At 41.2% G+C, this 17,524-nt stretch overlaps 1 protein-coding gene across 1 annotated transcript; it reads right to left on the bottom strand.

Moving 5' to 3' along the window:
* Positions 1-1,147: 1,147 nt before the first annotated feature.
* LOC117273236 (stress response protein NST1-like) lies at positions 1,148-2,608 on the bottom strand. Its single transcript, XM_033652342.2, has one exon. The coding sequence runs from the start codon at positions 2,383-2,385 to the stop codon at positions 1,285-1,287; it is 1,101 nt and encodes a 366-aa protein (XP_033508233.1). The 5' UTR covers positions 2,386-2,608; the 3' UTR covers positions 1,148-1,284.
* Positions 2,609-17,524: the final 14,916 nt, after the last annotated feature.

Genomic DNA, 17,524 nt, shown 5'->3' with positions numbered 1-17,524 from the left:
TCCTAGGATGTAAGGCGGGAAAATCACCTACATCATTAGCTAGGACTGCCATTTAGGTGCAAAACATAAAAGCACAACTATACAGGACATAAAGTGGTGGAAATTATTGAAAAAATGCTAGCCTCGTGGAAAATACAGTATCTTTCAGTTGGAGGAAGGTTGAACTTGAGAAACAGTTAGTGCCATTCCAAATCACTCTCTCTCATAGTTAGTCAAAATTCCAGCAAAGGTGGACAATAGGTTAGATAGGATTAAGAGGCTATCTTTGGGAATGGACAGGGGCTCCAAACAGAAACTGTCTCAGAAACTTGTCTACGGACAGGTTCAAAGGGATTGGTTTCCAATAATCACATCAAATAGAATGAGTCTGCGGAAACAAGACTAGAAAAGGGTGAGATTTATTCTCCAAAAACATAGCTTTTAAAGATGGAAATGGCAAGAGACTTAGATTTTTGGAATATCAGACTGGAAGCTTACCACCCAAGGAGATACTTATAGAGATATACCGAGAATCCTGAAACTATGATAAACTAAGAATTGTGCACCAACGAGTCATCAACTTAAAAGAAAGCCTCTTTGGTCATGAATTATTGCATAGCCTTTACCAAGAGACCCATCTTAAGTTCACCACCCATCAATTGTGCAGAATTTATTGGTCTATGAAATTCTGAAAATAAAAGCATCAAGACTCTCTTAACTTCTCCTAAAACCCTTAGCAGCATACCTATTAACAACTATAGGTAATAAAAAACCTTATTTTCATTAGAATCGAGCATTTAACTATGACACAACCACTTCCTGAACCTTGCAGAGTTTGAGATATCAACTCAGAGTCACATGTGCTGCACTACTCTGTAGTCCTACAGAAAACCATCTCCAAAGGACTCACCCGTGCACAGACCCACCTTTGTGTCTGTAAATGACTTACAAGACTGCTCGTCATATCCTAATTCCTGAAAGAAAAACATACCAAAAACCACTGCTTTTATCAAAGTTTTTACCACATTTCAATCTTTTAGCATCATACATTCAAAGATGTATGTCATTGTCAATGGATCTTCACTAAACTGAAAAAAAATTAGTTCTTGTGACGAACTGCACAACCACTGAAGTCACATAAGTACCATTAAATGGAAGCAACTCAGAATTATCAATAATGCATGAAGAGCATTTCATTTATTCAGGAAATGATCCCAATCAATTTTATTAGAAGAAAGCACTAAATACATAGATTTATCGAGTATAACATCATTTACGAATATAATAAAAGGAGCTAATTACAGTCTACAAAAACTCAGAAGGTGAAGCAGCATCTGGCTTCCCAGCATCATTCAAGCCCCCCGGATGCAAGTTTTGCAAAACTTGAGCTGACAATGTCCCCAAACCACCACCCAATCCATCATTCGCCGAGCCAAAAAATTGAAAGACCAACCGAGCCATGATCCCAAGCAAATTCGTTTGGTTCTGGCAAGCATCAGCATGCATTTGCATCATTTGCTTTTCGTGTTCAATCTGCATATTCACCAAACGCTCCCTCCACTCCATTTCTTCCTCCTCCCATTTCTCCTCCAACTTCATCCTTCGCCTCCTCTCCTCATCGAATTCCCTCTCTAACCTCAACCGTTTCTCGCACTCCCTCTTTGCCCACATCATCTGCCTCTCTTCCAACATCAATCCCTTTATCTCAATCTCCTCATCCCTCTCATCATCTCTTCTTTCCCTGCACAATTCCATTCCTTTCCTTCTTTCTTCTCTCTCCAACATACCCTTCTCCTTACTCCACTCCCTCTCTCTCCTCTTCTCTTCCCTCCTCACTAAAACATCCCTTAACTCCAACACTTGTCCACCCACCATCCTAATCCTTTTTCCGCAAAACCCTTTCTTCATTTCCTCTCCCTCCCCACTTCCACCATCCTCATCATCTTCCTCCTCGTTCTCGAACTCCTCACTATCAATCCCAAACCCCAAACCCAATACACTCTCATCACCATAAAGCTCAATGATATTATTATCATTATTGGGGGCATTTTCTTTGGTAATATCCAATTCAACATCCCCAAACACTTCCTTATACTTCAAGAAATTTTCCCAGTGGTTTTCACCATCTTTCCAATTGAACTCGTTGTTTGAAGTTCTGATTTTTTGCTTGACACCCAGATACTGGTGACGCATGTTCTGAACTTTAATGGACACGTCACGCCAGGACCATCTGAAAGGGAAGTGAAGTGGGTCTTGTAGGTGATGTACGGAGTTGACATGGTCGGCAATTGGTTTGAATTTTTTCTCTCTGGTTTTGAGCTTGGCTAACGTGCCGGAGTTGAGCAGGTCGGAGTACTTTGTGAGCAGAGTTTGTTCTTCCATTTCTGACCATTTCTTGCGCTTCATCTTGTTGATCAAACTGTTGAGGATTTGGAGTTAGGGTTACGCTAAGATTCGGGTCACTTTTTGGGTGGAGAAGAAAGCGGAGCGAGCTGTGTCCCTAGATTCGAGGAAGGCAAAGTGTACACTTTTGGGTCGATTTTTGGTGTTTTGGTTTTGTCTTTAATTTTTGCATCTTTTAACTTTCTTATACAGTATTTAATTTTCTGTGTAAGCCTTAATTTTGGTGCTTTCATTAGACTAGTTGCCATAAGATAATCTATATATGCACCAATAAAATAAGAGAATCTAGATAATGTTATAAATATATTATATTATGGATGTTCATTTAGTACTCCGATGTAAATAAGTTTCCTGAAGAAGTTTATCCATATGAGACTCCGCCGTAAATATGTTTATCTATTTAATATTCTATTGGAAATAAGCCTCCTGAAAAAGCTTATCATTTTGGTACTCCGTTATGGATAAACATTACCCCGGTAGAAGATTATCTATATCTGGTACAGTAACAGCTTACAAGCAACTTACACAGCAGCTTGCAATAGCAGTTTCCTTTCTTCTATAAATAGAGGAGTTTTCAATTCATTATATACATAAGTTTGAAATTTGAATAATATATCAGTTTCTCTCTATACTTATCTTTACTTTATAGTCTTTATTTTATAACACGTAATCAGCACGAGACTCTGCCATCTCGAGCAAATACTTTGAAAATATCAGAGGTACGAATTTTCTTTTTCTAAATAATGTCAAATCTTTCTAAACATGAATTTGTAGCCCTAGATATATCGGGCAAAAGCTATATGTCTTGGGTGCTTGATGCTGAAATTCATCTTGATGCGATAGGTCTGGCAGACACCATCAAGGACAAAAATCAAGCATCAAATCAAGACCGTACCAAAGTAATGATATTCCTACGCCATCACCTTGATGAAAGCTTAAAAATGGAATATCTCACTATTAAAGATCCAGTCATACTGTGAAATAATTTGAAAGATAGATATGACCACCTGAAGATGGTCTTTCTTCCACAGGCACGTTATGATTGAACTCATCTAAGGCTACAAGATTTTAAATATATCAGAGAGTATAATTCTGTTATGTTCAGAATTATTTTCCAATTGAAACTATGTGGTGATAATATTACTGATCATGATATGGTGGAGAAAACTTTCACCATTTTTCATGCCTCGAATATGCTCCTGCAGCAACAATATCGAGAGATGGGATTCAAAAAGTATTCTGAACTTATCTCACATCTTCTTGTAGTCGAGCAACATAATGGGCTATTAATGAAAAACCATGAAAGCCGGCCTACTGGTTCTTGTCCATTCCCTACGAACTTCCACCAAGCTAAGCGTGGAAGAGGACGTGGTCCCAGTCGTGGTTATGGCCGTGGTCGAGGAAGAAACTCTAATGATGGTAATAATAATGCACCAAAGAACCCTCATTACCACCAGTAGTGGAAAAGGAAGGAACAAAAGCATGAAGCGGTGCAAGCAGCAAAGCCAAAAAATATATGCTATAGATGTGGAGGAAAAGGGCACTGGTCACGTACATGTCGTACGCCAAAGCACCTGGTTGAGCTTTATCAAGCCTCCCTAAAGAAGACAGAGAAAAATGCTGAAGCAAATTTTATTTCTAAAGATAATTTAGACTTCATGCATTTGGATGTAGCTGATTACTTTGCACTCCCGGAAGGAGAACGAGTCATGTGATCGGTGATGAATCTGTAGAGATGTAAATATTTTAATTTTTGTTGTTTGTAGTAGATAGTATGGTTGTATAATTGTTGTACATAAATAAAAGTTATGCTTTGATAATGATGTTTACTATCATATTTATTATGTTTATGTCATTTTGAAGAATATGGATAATTCTCAAATTATGTTTGGATCAAAGACCAATCATGAAGATATTTGTGTAATTGATAGTGGAACAACTCATGCCATATTCAAATATCAGAAACACTTTTCTTATTTGCATAAGGAAAAAGCAAATGTTTCAATAATTTCTGGTAATATACGTTTAATTGAAGGCTCCGGAAGAACCACTATATTTCTGTCTAAGGGAACGAAATTTATAATAGACAATGCATTATTCTGCTCCAAGTCCCGAAGAAACTTGTTGAGTTTTATAGATATCCGCCGAAATGGGTATCATGTTGAGACGATAGATGAAATGAATATGGAATATCTTTGTATTACAAAGAATATTTCTGGCCAGAAGTGCATTGTAGGAAAGTTACCAACTTTATCTTCTGGCTTATACTATTCAAAGATTAGTACAGTTGAAGCACACTCTATCATAAACCAGAAGTTTATTGATTCAAATATTTTCGTACTTTGGCATGGCCGTTTGGGCCATCCTGGATCAATACTGATGAGACGAATTACTGAAAATTCGAGTGGGCATCCATTAAAGAACATGAAGATTCTTACAAATAATGAATTTTCTTGTGATGCTTGTTATCAAGACAAAATGATCACTAGACCATCACCAATGAAGGTTGATATTGAATCCCCTGCCTTTTTAGAACGTATACATGGGGATATATGTGGACCTATTCTCCCACCAAATGGGCTGTTTAGATATTTTATGGTCCTAATAGATGCATCTTCAAGATAGTCTCATGTGTGCCTACTATCATCTCGCAACCTGACGTTTGCAAAGCTATTAGCCCAAATAATTCGATTAAGGGCACAATTTTCAGATTATCCAATAAAGGCTATTCGCCTTGATAATGCTGGAAAATTTTCATCTCAAGCTTTTGATAATTATTGTCTATCAGTTGGGATAAAAGTTGAACATCTTGTAGCTTATGTTCATACTCAAAATGGCCTTGCAGAGTCATTTATTAAACACCTGCAATTGATAGCAAGACCGCTACTTATGAAAACAAAATTTTTCACTACTGTTTGGGCCCATGCTATTTTGCATGCAGCATCACTTATCCGTCTCAGACCGACACATTATAATAAATATTCTCCGTCATAATTAGTTTTTGGTCATGAACCAGATATTGCCCATCTACGAATTTTTGAATGTGTTGTATATGTGCTAATAGCACCACCACAACACAGTAAGATGGACCCATAGAGAAGGTTAGGAATATATGTTGGGTTTGAATTACCCTCTATTATTCGCTATCTTGAACCATTGACGGGAGATTTATTTACTGCTCGATTTGTAAATTATCGGTTTGATGAAACAAATTTTCCATAATTAGAGGAGAGATAAGGGAAATCAAAAGAGAAATTGTGTGAAAAGTTTTATTGTTATCTCATTTTGACCCACGTACCCGTATATGTAATCAGGAGGTCCAGAAGATCATCAATTTATAAAATATAGCAAATCAAATGTCAGACACATTTACTGATTTAAATAGGATAACTAAGTCGCATATCCTTACAGAGAATGTGCCAATCCGAATTGATGTCCTAGCAGGACCATCTACTAGCATGAGAGCTAGTGAACCTAAAGCACACCTGAAGCGTGGTAGGCCTTTGGGTTCTAAGGATCGAAATCCTCAAAAAAGAAAATCGACAAATTATAACGATACTATGAAGGGATCTCCTAAAGAGACCCAAGATCTGATTAGTTCTGAGATTCCTGAAGAAATCAATGAACCCAAGACTCAAGTGAGCGAGGAACTTTTAATAAGTTCAACTGGTGATGAAATTAATTTAAATCGATCTGAAATAGTGGTAGATAATATTTTTGCTAATAATGTTGCACTTAACATTATGGAAGATAGTGAGGATTTTGAACCCCGATCTGTCGAAGAATGTCGACAAAGATCTGATTGGCCAAAATGGCAAGGGGCAATTCAATCAGAATTGAACGCACTTGCTAAAAGAGAGGTCTTTGGACCAGTAGTCCATACACCTGTTGGTATAAAATCAGTTGGTCATAAATAGGTTTTTGTGCGAAAAAGGAATGACAAAATTGATGTTGAAAGATACAAGGCTCGCCTTGTCGCACAAGGATTCTCACAACGACTTGGAGCCGATTATAAAGAAACATATTCACCCGTTATGGATGCCATAACATTTCGATATCTCATCAGTTTAGCCTTATGTGAGAGGCTTGAAATATATCTAATGGATGTGGTTACAACTTATATGTATGGGTCACTTGATAATGAAATTTACATGAAAATCCCTGAAGGATTTAAAATGTCTGAATCATATTCAAAATGTCGAGAAATGTACTCAATCAGATTACAAAGATCTTTGTACGGTTTAAAGCAATCTGGGCGCATGTGGTATAATCGCCTAAGTGAATATTTGCTGAAAGAGGGTTACATAAATGATGTTATTTGTCCATATATTTTTATAAAGAAAATGACATCCGAATTTGTTATACTTGTTGTTTATGTTGATGACATGAATCTTGTTGGAACTCCAGAAGAGCTCCAAAAGGCAATTGAATATCTTAAGAAAGAATTTGAGATGAAAGATCTTGGAAACACAAAACTTTGTCTTGGTATGTAAATTGAACATTTAGCAGACAAAATCTTTATCCATCAATCTGCCTTTGCATAAAAGGTCTTAAAATACTTTTACATGGACAAAGCGCACTCATTGAGTACACCAATGGTTGTTCGATCACTTGAAGTGAATAAGGACCCGTTCCGACCTCTAGAAGAGGAAGAGGAACTCCTTGGTCCTGAAACACCATATCTCAGTGCAATTGGTGCCCTTATGTATCTTACTAATGCTACAAGACCTGACATAGAATTTTCTGTTAATTTACTAGCAAGATATAACTCTTCTCCTACAAAGAGACATTGGAATGGGATTAAGCATATTTTGCGATATTTAAATAGAACTCTTGATATGGGTTTGTTTTATGCTAACAAAGGTAGTGCAGATCTTATTAGTTATGCAGATGCAGGTTATTTATTTGATCCCCATAAAGCTCGATCTCAAACCGGGTACATGTTTACATGTGGAGGTACTGTCATATCATGGCGCTCCACAAAGCAATCTATTGTTGCTACTTCTTCAAATCATACTTAGATAATAGCTATTCATGAAGCTAGTAGGGAATGTGTATGGTTAAGATCAGTGATCCATTTTATTCAAGAAAAATGTGGTTTGGAATGTGATAAAAGATTCATAATTTTATACGAAGACAATGTTGCATGCATAGCCCAATTGAAGGGAAGATTTATAAAAGGAGATAGAACGAAGCACATTTTACCAAAATTATTCTACACACACGATCTTCAGAAAAATGGTGACATTGATGTGCAACAAATCCGTTCAAGTGACAATCCAACAGATTTATTCACTAAATCTTTGCCAACTTCAACTTTTGAGAAGATGGTTACAAGATTGGAATGCAAAGACTCAAATATTTGAAACAAGGTTTTCATGAGGGGGAGTAAAATACGCGATGTACTCTTTTTTTCCTTACGAAAGTTTTTCCCACAAGGTTTTCCTTATAAGGTTTTTAACGAGGCAGCTAGCAATGCGTATTACTAAATATGTGTACTCTTTTACCTTCACTAGGATTTTTTTCCCATGGAGTTTATCCTAGTAAGGTTTTAATGAGGCACTTTATCTTTTAATGAACATCCAAAGGGGAGTGTTATAAACATATTATATTATGGATGTTCATTTAATACTCCGTTGTAAATAAGCTTCTTGAAGAAGTTTATCCATATGAGACTCCGCCGTAAATATGTTTATCTATTTAGTACTTTATTGGAAATAAGCCTCCTGAAGAAGCTTATCATTTTGGTACTCCGTTATTGATAAATATTATCCCCGGTAGAAGATTATCTATATCTGGTAAAGTAGCAGCTTGCAATAACAACTTAAAAGCAGCTTACACAGCAGCTTGCAGTAGCAGCTTACACAACAGCTTCCTTTCTTCTATAAATAGAGGAGTTTTCAGTTCATTATGTACATAAGTTTGAAGTTTGAATAATATATCTGTCACGACCCAAATTTTCCCTATGTATGATGTCGTGACAGCACCGAGTCTCTACGACTAGGTAAGCCTAAAATTTGCGGAATAATGAAATGAAAACATAATTTTAACAACTAACCGTTCAAAAATACACAGCAATCCCAAAACCCGGAACATCGTGAATCACAAACTACAAAAGGAAAATCTAGTGTCTCTATACATCAAAGTCTAACAAAGTAAAAATACAGAAGATAATGGACATGATAAAGAGTAGAAGGGGACTCCGAGGTCTGTGGACGCGGCAAATATACCTTGAAGTCTCCAAAGCAGTCCCGGCTCACTGATAGTGCGACTGATAAGGAGCACCTAGATCTGCACACGAAAAAAATATGTGCAGAAGAGTAGCATGAGTACACCATAATCGGTACCCAGTAAGTGTCAAGCCTAACCTCGGTCGAGTAGTGACGAGGCCAGGTCAGGACCCTACTGGTATATATATAATAAAACAAGATAGAATGAAACACCGCAGTAAAATAAAGACTGAACTTTAACAAGAATGAAATCATAAAAGACAACAGCTCAGTACATAGAGAAAATAATAGGGGATCTCCCGAGATACCGTCTCGTAGTCCCAAATGTAAATGTGCAGTACAGGGGGATCTCCCGGAATACCGTTCCGTAGTCCCAAAGTAAATATGCATTACAGGGGGATCTCCCGAAATACCGTTCCGTAGTCCCAAAGTAAATATGCAGTACAGGGGGATCTCCCGGAATACTGTTCAGTAGTCTCATAGTACAGGGGGATCTCCCGGAATACGATTTCGTAGTCCCAAAGTAAATATACAGCGCAAACAATAGAAATACAACTACATCGCAAAATCTTATGATTTAGGCTAAGTACCAGTCAAGGAAAAAGCAGAAAATTCACTAAGCATGCTGCACAGAGTTCACATAAGTAATTAGGACACGTAGACATGTTGTATTAGATTAAACATGATAGCTACACATATTGAAATAACTCAATTAAGAATGAAAATAGATTAATACTCATAAAAATAGTATAACTCAAAATAAAAGGAAAACAGGTTGCTGCTCAGTAAGAAAATCGGGTTTTACCATAACTAGCCCGTATACGTACTCGTCACCTACGTACACGGCTCTCATATATCAAAAACAGTAAAAATCCTACGGGGAGTTCCCCCACACAAAGTTAGGCAAGCCACTTACCTCGAACCAAGCTCAATCAATCGGTCACAATGCCTTTTCCATGAATATCCGGCTCTGAATGGCCCAAATCTAGTCAAAAGCAATTACACATCATAAATACAACCATAATAGACTTATCTAATTAATGAAATCAACACTTTAACAAAAATTCCGAAATTAACTCAAAAATCGTCTGTGGGGCCCACATCTATGAATCGGGTAAAAGTCACAAAATACGAACACTCATTCACTCACGAGTCTAACCATATAAAAATTACTCAAATCCGATCATAAATCCCCTTTCAAAACTCGAAATCTTTATTGAAGAAGTTCTTCCAAATTTTTCCCAATTTCAACCCCAAAATCCGAAATTAATGATAAAATTAAGCATAGATTAGTGAAAATTAATCATAAAGGAGTTAGGAATCATTACCCAAAAATTTCCTCCGAAACTCTCTCCAAATTTCGCGTTCTCCAAATTTGAACTTTAATTCTGCCCAGATATTTTTCCTTACTCGCGATCGCGAAGAACAACTCCGCTGCCCCATTATTTTACTCTACGCGAACGCGTAACTCTCCACGCGAATGCGATGAAATAGCTCCTTAGACTTACGCGATCGTGACTGACCTCACGCGATCGCGAAAAACAACACCCAATTCCACTGCTGCCTTATTTCTTCTTCGCGAACGCGGCCTAGCCCACGCGTTCGCGATGCATAACCTGACAAACCTACGTGATCGCGTCCCATTCATGGAGAACGCGAAGAGATAACCCAGTTGGTCTCCCAATTACTCTACGCGATCGCGATCCTTCTCACGTGATCGCAATGAAGGAAACCAGTTGCAGAACACCAGCAAAAACTACTAACTCCATGAGTCCAAAAATGACCCGTTGAGCATCTGAAATACGCCCGAGGCCCCCGGGACCCCAACCAAACATACCGAACAATCCTAAAACACTATACAAACTTAGTCGAGCCCTCAAATCACATCAAAAAGCGCTAAAAATCGTGAAACACCCTCCAATTCAAATCTTAAGAACTTGAAACTTCAACATTCTACAGCCGATGCCGAAACCGACCAAACCACGTCCGATTGACCCCAAATTTGGCACACAAGTCATATTGAACACTACGGACCTACTCTAACTTCCAGAATCAGATTCCGACCCCGATATCAAAATTTTCACTACTAGTCCAAAACTCCAAAATTTCGACTTTCGCCATTTCAAGCCTAAATGAGCTACGAGCCCCCAAAACACCTTCCGGACATGCCCCTAAGCCCAAAATCACCCAACGGAGCTAACAAAATTGACGGAATTCCATTTCGGAACCGTCTTCACACAGTTCCTACTACGATCCAAGTTCTAAGACTTAAGCTCTTATTTAGGAACTAAGTGTCCCAAAACACTCCGAAACTCAAAATCAATCATCCCGGCAAGTCACAATAGCAGAAATAGATATGGGGAAAGCAGTTAATAGGGGTTCGGGGCTCTAACTCTCAAAATGACCGGCCTGGTCGTTACATATTCCCCCTCTTAAAACAATCGTTCGTCCTCGAATGAGCATAGAGACATACCTGAAGTGGTGAAAAGATGAGGATAACGGCTGCGCATATCCTGCTCGGTCTCCCAAGTCGCCTCCTCGACCGGCTGTCCCCTCCACTGAACCTTCACGGAAGCAATGTTCTTTGACCTTAGCTTTCTGACCTACTTGTCTAAAATAGCCACTAGCTCTTCAACATAAGATAAATCCTTGTCCAATTTGACTGAGCTGAAATCCAATATTTGAACCGGATCACCGTGATATTTCTGGAGCATCGAAACATGAAATATCTGATGGACTCCTGTTAGGCTGGGAGGTAAGGCAAGCTCATAAGGAACCTCCCCAACACGCCGCAACACCTCAAAAGGACCAATGAACCTTGGGCTCAGTTTGCCCTTCTTTCCGAATCTCATAACGCCCTTCATAGGCGAAACCCGGAGCAAGACCCGCTCTCCAACCATGAATGCAACATCGCGAACCTTTCGGTCCGCGTAACTCTTCTGTCTGGACTGGGTTGTGCGAAGTGTATCCTGAATCACCTTAACCTTTTCCAAGAAATCCTGAACCAAGTCCGTACCCAATAATCTGGCCTCGCCCGGCTCGAACCAACCCACTAGGGACCGACACCGCCTACCATACAGAGCCTCATATGGTGCTATCTGAATGCTGGACTGATAACTGTTATTGTAAGCAAACTCTGCAAGTGACAAGAACTGGTCCCAAGCACCCCCAAATTCTATCACACACGCACGGAGCATATCCTCTAATATCTAAATAGTGCGCTCGGACTGCCCGTCCGTCCGAAGGTGAAATGTTGTGCTCAACTCAACCCGAGTACCCAACTCATGCTGTAAAACTCTCCAGAACTGTGATGTAAACTGCGTACCCCGGTCAGAGATAATAGATACCGGTATGCCATAAAACCTGACGATCTCACGAATGTAGATTCGAGCTAGCTGCTCGGAAGAATAGGTAGTCATCACAGGAATGAAATGAGCTGACTTGGTCAGCCTATCCACAATCACCCAAATTGCATCAAACATCCGCTGAGTCCATGGGAGACCAACAACGAAGTCCATAGTGATCATCTCCCATTTCCACTCCGAAATCTCTATCTTCTGAAGCAACCCACCCGGTCGCTGATGCTCACACTTCACCTGCTGGAAATTTAGACATCTAGCCACATACTCTACTATGTCTTTCTTCATCCTCCTCCACCAATAATGTTGCCTCATGTCCTGATACATCTTCACGGCACCCAGATGAATAGAGTACCGCGAGCTGTGAGCCTCCCGAAGAATCAACTCACGCAAACCATCTACATTGGGCACACATAGCCTGCCCTGCATCCTCAATGCACCATCATCTCCAATAGTGACCTCCTTAGCATCATCGTGCTGGACCGCGTCCTTAAGGACAAGTAGATGAGGGTCATCATACTAACGCTCCCTGATACGATCATAAAGGGAAGACCGAGAGACCACACAAACCAATACTCGACTCGGCTAAAAAATATCCAATCTCACAAACTGGCTGGCTAAGGCCTGAACATCTAACGCCATGGGCCTCTATGGTGCTGGTAGTTATGCTAAGCTCCCTGAACTCTCTACCCGGCGACTCAAAGCATCGACCACCACATTGGCCTTCCCAGGGTGGCACAAAATGGTGATATCATAATCCTTAAGCAGCTCCAACCACCTCCTCTAACGTAAATTAAGATCCTTCTGCTTGAACAGATACTGCAGACTCCAGTGATCGGTGTAAATCTCACAAGGAACACCATACAAATAATGGCGCCAAATCTTTAGGGCATATACAATAGTTTCTAACTCAAGGTCGTGGACATGATAGTTATTTTCATGTACCTTCAGTTTTCTGGATGGGTAGGCAATCAACCTACGGTCCTGCATCAACACCGCACCGAGACCAATCCACGATACATCATAATATATAGTATAAGACCCCGAACTTGTAAGCAATACCAATACTGGGGCTATAGTCAAAGTTGCCTTGAGCTTCTAAAAGCTCTCCTCACATTCCTCTGTCCACCTGAACGGAGCACCCTTCTGGGTCAGCCTGGTCATAGGTACTGTAATAGATGAGAATCCCTCTACAAAACGATGGCAATACCCCGCCAAACCAAGAAAACTCTGGATCTCTGTAGCTGAGGACGGTCTGGGCCAACTTTGCACTGCTTCAATTTTCTTCGGATCCACCTGGATCCCCCCACTCGATACTATATGACCCAAGAATGCCATTGAGTCTAGCCAAAACTCACACTTTGAAAAATTTGCATATAACTTCTTTTCTCTCAAGGTCTTAAGTGCAGTCCTCAGGTGCTGCTCATGATCTTCCCGAGTCCGGGAGTACACCAGAATGTCGTCAATAAACACAATGACGAATGAATCAAGATAAGGTCGGAACACACTGTGCATCAAGTGCATAAAAGTTGTTTGGGCATTGGTCAGCCCTAAAGTCATCACAAGGAACTCGTAGTAACCATACCGAGTCCGGAAAGCAGTCTTTGGGATATCTGGCTCCCGAATCTTCAACTGATGATTGTCGGAATGTAAATCAATCTTGGAAAACACTCTAGCACCCTGTAAATGATCAAATAAGCCATGAATACGAGGCAATGGATACCTGTTCTTCACTATGACTTTGTTCAACTGGCGGTAATCAATACACATCCACATACAACCATCCTTCTTCTTCACAAATAAGACAGGAGCACCCCAAGGTGACACACTGGGCCGAATGAAGCCCTTATCAAGCAATTCCTATAACTGCTCCTTCAATTCAGGAGGAGCCATACGATATGGAGGAATAGAGATGGGCTGAGTGCTCGGCAACAAATCAATGCCAAAATCAATATCTCTGTCGGGCGGCATGCCAGGAAGATTAACTGAGAACATATTTGGAAAGTCCCTCACTACTGGAACTGACTCAACTGTAGGGGTATCAATACTGACATCTCTCACATAAGCTAGATACGCGTCACACCCCTTCTCAACCATTCGTTGAGCTTTAAGAAATGAAATAACTCTGTTGGGAATATACTCTAAGGTACCTCTCAACTCTAATCGCGGTAAACCTGGCATAGCCAGCGTCATGGTCTTAGCATGATAATCAAGAATAGCATAATTTGGCGACAACCAGTTCATGCCCAAGATAACATCAAAATCTACTATGCTGAGTAATAATAAGTTGGCTCTGGTCTCAAAACCACTAAGAGCTATCAAACACGACCGATACACGCAGTCCACAACAAGAGAATCTCCCACAGGAGTAGACACATAAATATGGGAACTCATAGAATCCCGCGATATGGCCAAATACATGGCAAAATAAGAGGACACATAGGAATATGTAAAGCCTGGGTCAAATAATACCGACACATCTCTATGACAGACTGGAACAATACCTGTAATGACATAATCAGAAGCAACTGCCTCCCTACGAGCGGGAAGGGCATAATATCTGGCATGGCCTCCCCCTCTAGGGCGACCTCTACCTTCCCGACCTCCACCTCGGGCTGGCTGAGTAGGTGGGGTGGCATCTAGTGTTGTAATCATAGGTTGAGGACCCGGTGGAGCACGTTGTGGCTAAGAGGTATGTGGAGGTGCACCCCTCCTAAATCTGGGGCAATCCCTCACCATATGGCGAGTGTCGCCACACTCAAAACAAGCTCTGGGAGGGCGTGGCTGCTGTAATTGGCTCGGGCCAGGTCTGCTGGACTGGCCACTAGGAACACCCCGTGCAGGAGGCATAATAGATACTGGTGGTGCATAATAAGGCTCCTGGGGCCTAGAAGGAGCTGGAACACCGATGGCAGCTGGAAAAGCTGAATGAACGGGGCGACTCACATAACCCCTACTATGCCGAGCTGCTGGGGCACAAGCACAAGAATAAGAACCAGTCTCTCGAGACATTTTGGCCTCCCTCTCCTCTCTATCCCGGGCAAGCATGCCCTCCAATCTTCTGGCGATACTCACAACCTGCTAATAAGAAATATCCATCTCCAACTCTATGGCCATACTAATCCGGATGCTGGGGTGGAGTCCCTCAATAAACCGTCGAAACCTTTCTCGAACTGTGGCAACCAAAGCCGGTGCATGTCGGGCCAAATCACTGAAGTGAACTGCATACTCTGACACAGTCATAGATCACTGGTGCAACTACTCAAACTCCGCGCGCCATGAGTCCCTGAGGCTCTGAGGGACATACTCTCTCAAAAACATGTCAGAGAACTGAGTCCATGTAAGTGAAGCTGCCTCAGCCGGACTACTCAACTCATAAGCACACCACCACTGATAGGCTGCTCCTCTAAGCTGGAATGTAGTAAAAGAAACCCCTCTCGACTCTGCTACGCCCATAGTATGGAGAATACGATGACACTCCTCCAGAAAACCCTGAGCATCATCTGTAGCCAATCCGTTGAAGGTAAGTGGGTGGTACTTCTTGTACCTATCAAGTCTGAGCTGCTCCACCTCAGAAGCTACTGCCATAAACTCGGGCCGAGCTGGAGCTACCGTCTGCATTGGCACAATCTCTAGAACTTGGTCGACCTAAACCCGCTGCTCTGGAGTACCGGTGACGGGAGTCTGTGCTCCTCCCTCTACCTGAGATGTGACAAGGGCAAGTGGAATCAATCCATCCTGAGCTAAGGTGCTCAACATGCTCAGAAACTGGGCTAGAGTCTCCTGGAGGGCTGGTGCAGGAACAGGTACCTCAGGTGTCTGCCCTCCAGCTGGAGCTACTGGGGGCTCCTCTGTAGCAGCTCGTGCGGGTGCTCTGGCTGCACCACGTGGACGTCCTCGACCTCTACCCCAGCCCCGAACTCTCGCAGCTCTAGCAGGGGACGCGGGTGCTTGTTCATCAGATCCGCTTGTACGTGTCCTCGCCATCTGTGAGAGAATAGAATACAAAAGTTTAGAATCTTTGAAGTCAACAATTTTCACACGACAAGGAATCAAAGTAGTGAAAATTTTCTAACAGTTCCGTAGCCTCCCGAAGAAAAGTATAGACGTCTCTGTACCGAATAAGAAGCAAAACTCAGCAAGGCAAAACTCTAATAAACCGGCTTGTGACTCACGACATCTACGAACCTAGAGCTCTGATACCAACTTGTCACGACCCAAATTTTCCCTCCGTATGACATCGTGATGGCACCGAGTCTCTACGATTAGGTAAGCCTAACATTTGCGGAATAATGAAATGAAAACATAATTTTAACAACTAACCGTTCAAAAATACACAGCAATCCCAAAATCCGGAACAACGTGAATCATAAACTACGGAAGGAAAATGTAGTGTCTCTATATATTAAAGTCTAACAAAGGAAAAATACAGAAGATAATGGACATGAGAAAGAGTAGAAGGGGACTCTGAGGAGTGCGGATGCGGCAAATATACCTTGAAGTCTCCAAAGCGGTCCCGACTCACTGATAGTGCGGCAGATAAGGAGCACCTCGATCTGCACATGAAAAAAATATGTGCAAAAGAGTAACATGAGTACACTATAATCGGTACCCAGTAAGTGCCAAGTCTAACCTCGGTCGAGTAGTGACGAGGTCAGGTCAGGGCCCTACTGGTATATATATAATAAAACAAGATAGAATGAAATATCGCAGTAAAATAAAGACTGAAATTTAATAAGAATGAAATCATAGAAGACAACAACTCAGTACACAGAGATAACTCAACAAGAATTTTGAGTTATGAACCAAAAACCCTCAATTTTGAACTTTAATTCTGCCCAGGTATTATTCCTTAATCGCGATCGCGAAAACACCCTCTACGCGAACGCGTAACTCTCCACAAGAACGCGATGAAATAGCTCCTCAGACTTACGCGATCGCGAAGAACAACACCCAATTCCACTGCTGCCTTATTTTATTCTTCGCGAACGTGGCCTAGCATATGCGTTCGCGATGCATAACCTGACAAACCTATACGAACGCGTCCCATTCGTGGCGAACGCGAAGAGATAACCCAGTTGGTCTTCCAATTACTTTACGTGATCGCGAGCCTTCTCACACGATCGCGATGAAAGAAACCAGCTGCAGAACACCAGCAAAAACTACCAACTCCTTAAGTCCAAAAATGCCCCGTTGAGCATCCGAAACACGCCCGAGGCCCCCGGGACCCCAACCAAACATACCGACCAATCCTAAAATACCATACGAACTTAGCCGAGACCTAAAATCACATCAAACAATGCTAAAAATCGTGAATCACCCTCCAATTCAAATCTTAAGAACTTGAAACTTCAACATTCTACAACCGATGTCGAAACCGACCAAACCACGTATGATTGACCCCAAATTTTGCACACAAGTTATATTCAACACTACGGACCTACTCCAACTTCCAAAATTGGGTTCCGACTCCGATATCAAAATTTTCACTACCGGTCCAAAACTCTAAAAATTCGACTTTCGCCATTTCAAGCCTAAATGAGCTACGGCCCC

Source organism: Nicotiana tomentosiformis, chromosome 2 (genome assembly GCF_000390325.3).
Source record: "Nicotiana tomentosiformis chromosome 2, ASM39032v3, whole genome shotgun sequence".
Lineage (NCBI taxonomy): Eukaryota > Viridiplantae > Streptophyta > Magnoliopsida > Solanales > Solanaceae > Nicotiana > Nicotiana tomentosiformis.
The sequence above is the reverse complement of the archived record's forward strand: the minus strand, read 5'-3'. Positions and strand labels throughout refer to the sequence as shown.

Bases quoted from the DNA above. Each gene is read 5' to 3' on its own strand.
- LOC117273236 (XM_033652342.2), bottom strand. From the start codon at position 2,385: ATGAAGCGCAAGAAATGGTCAGAAATGGAAGAACAAACTCTGCTCACA.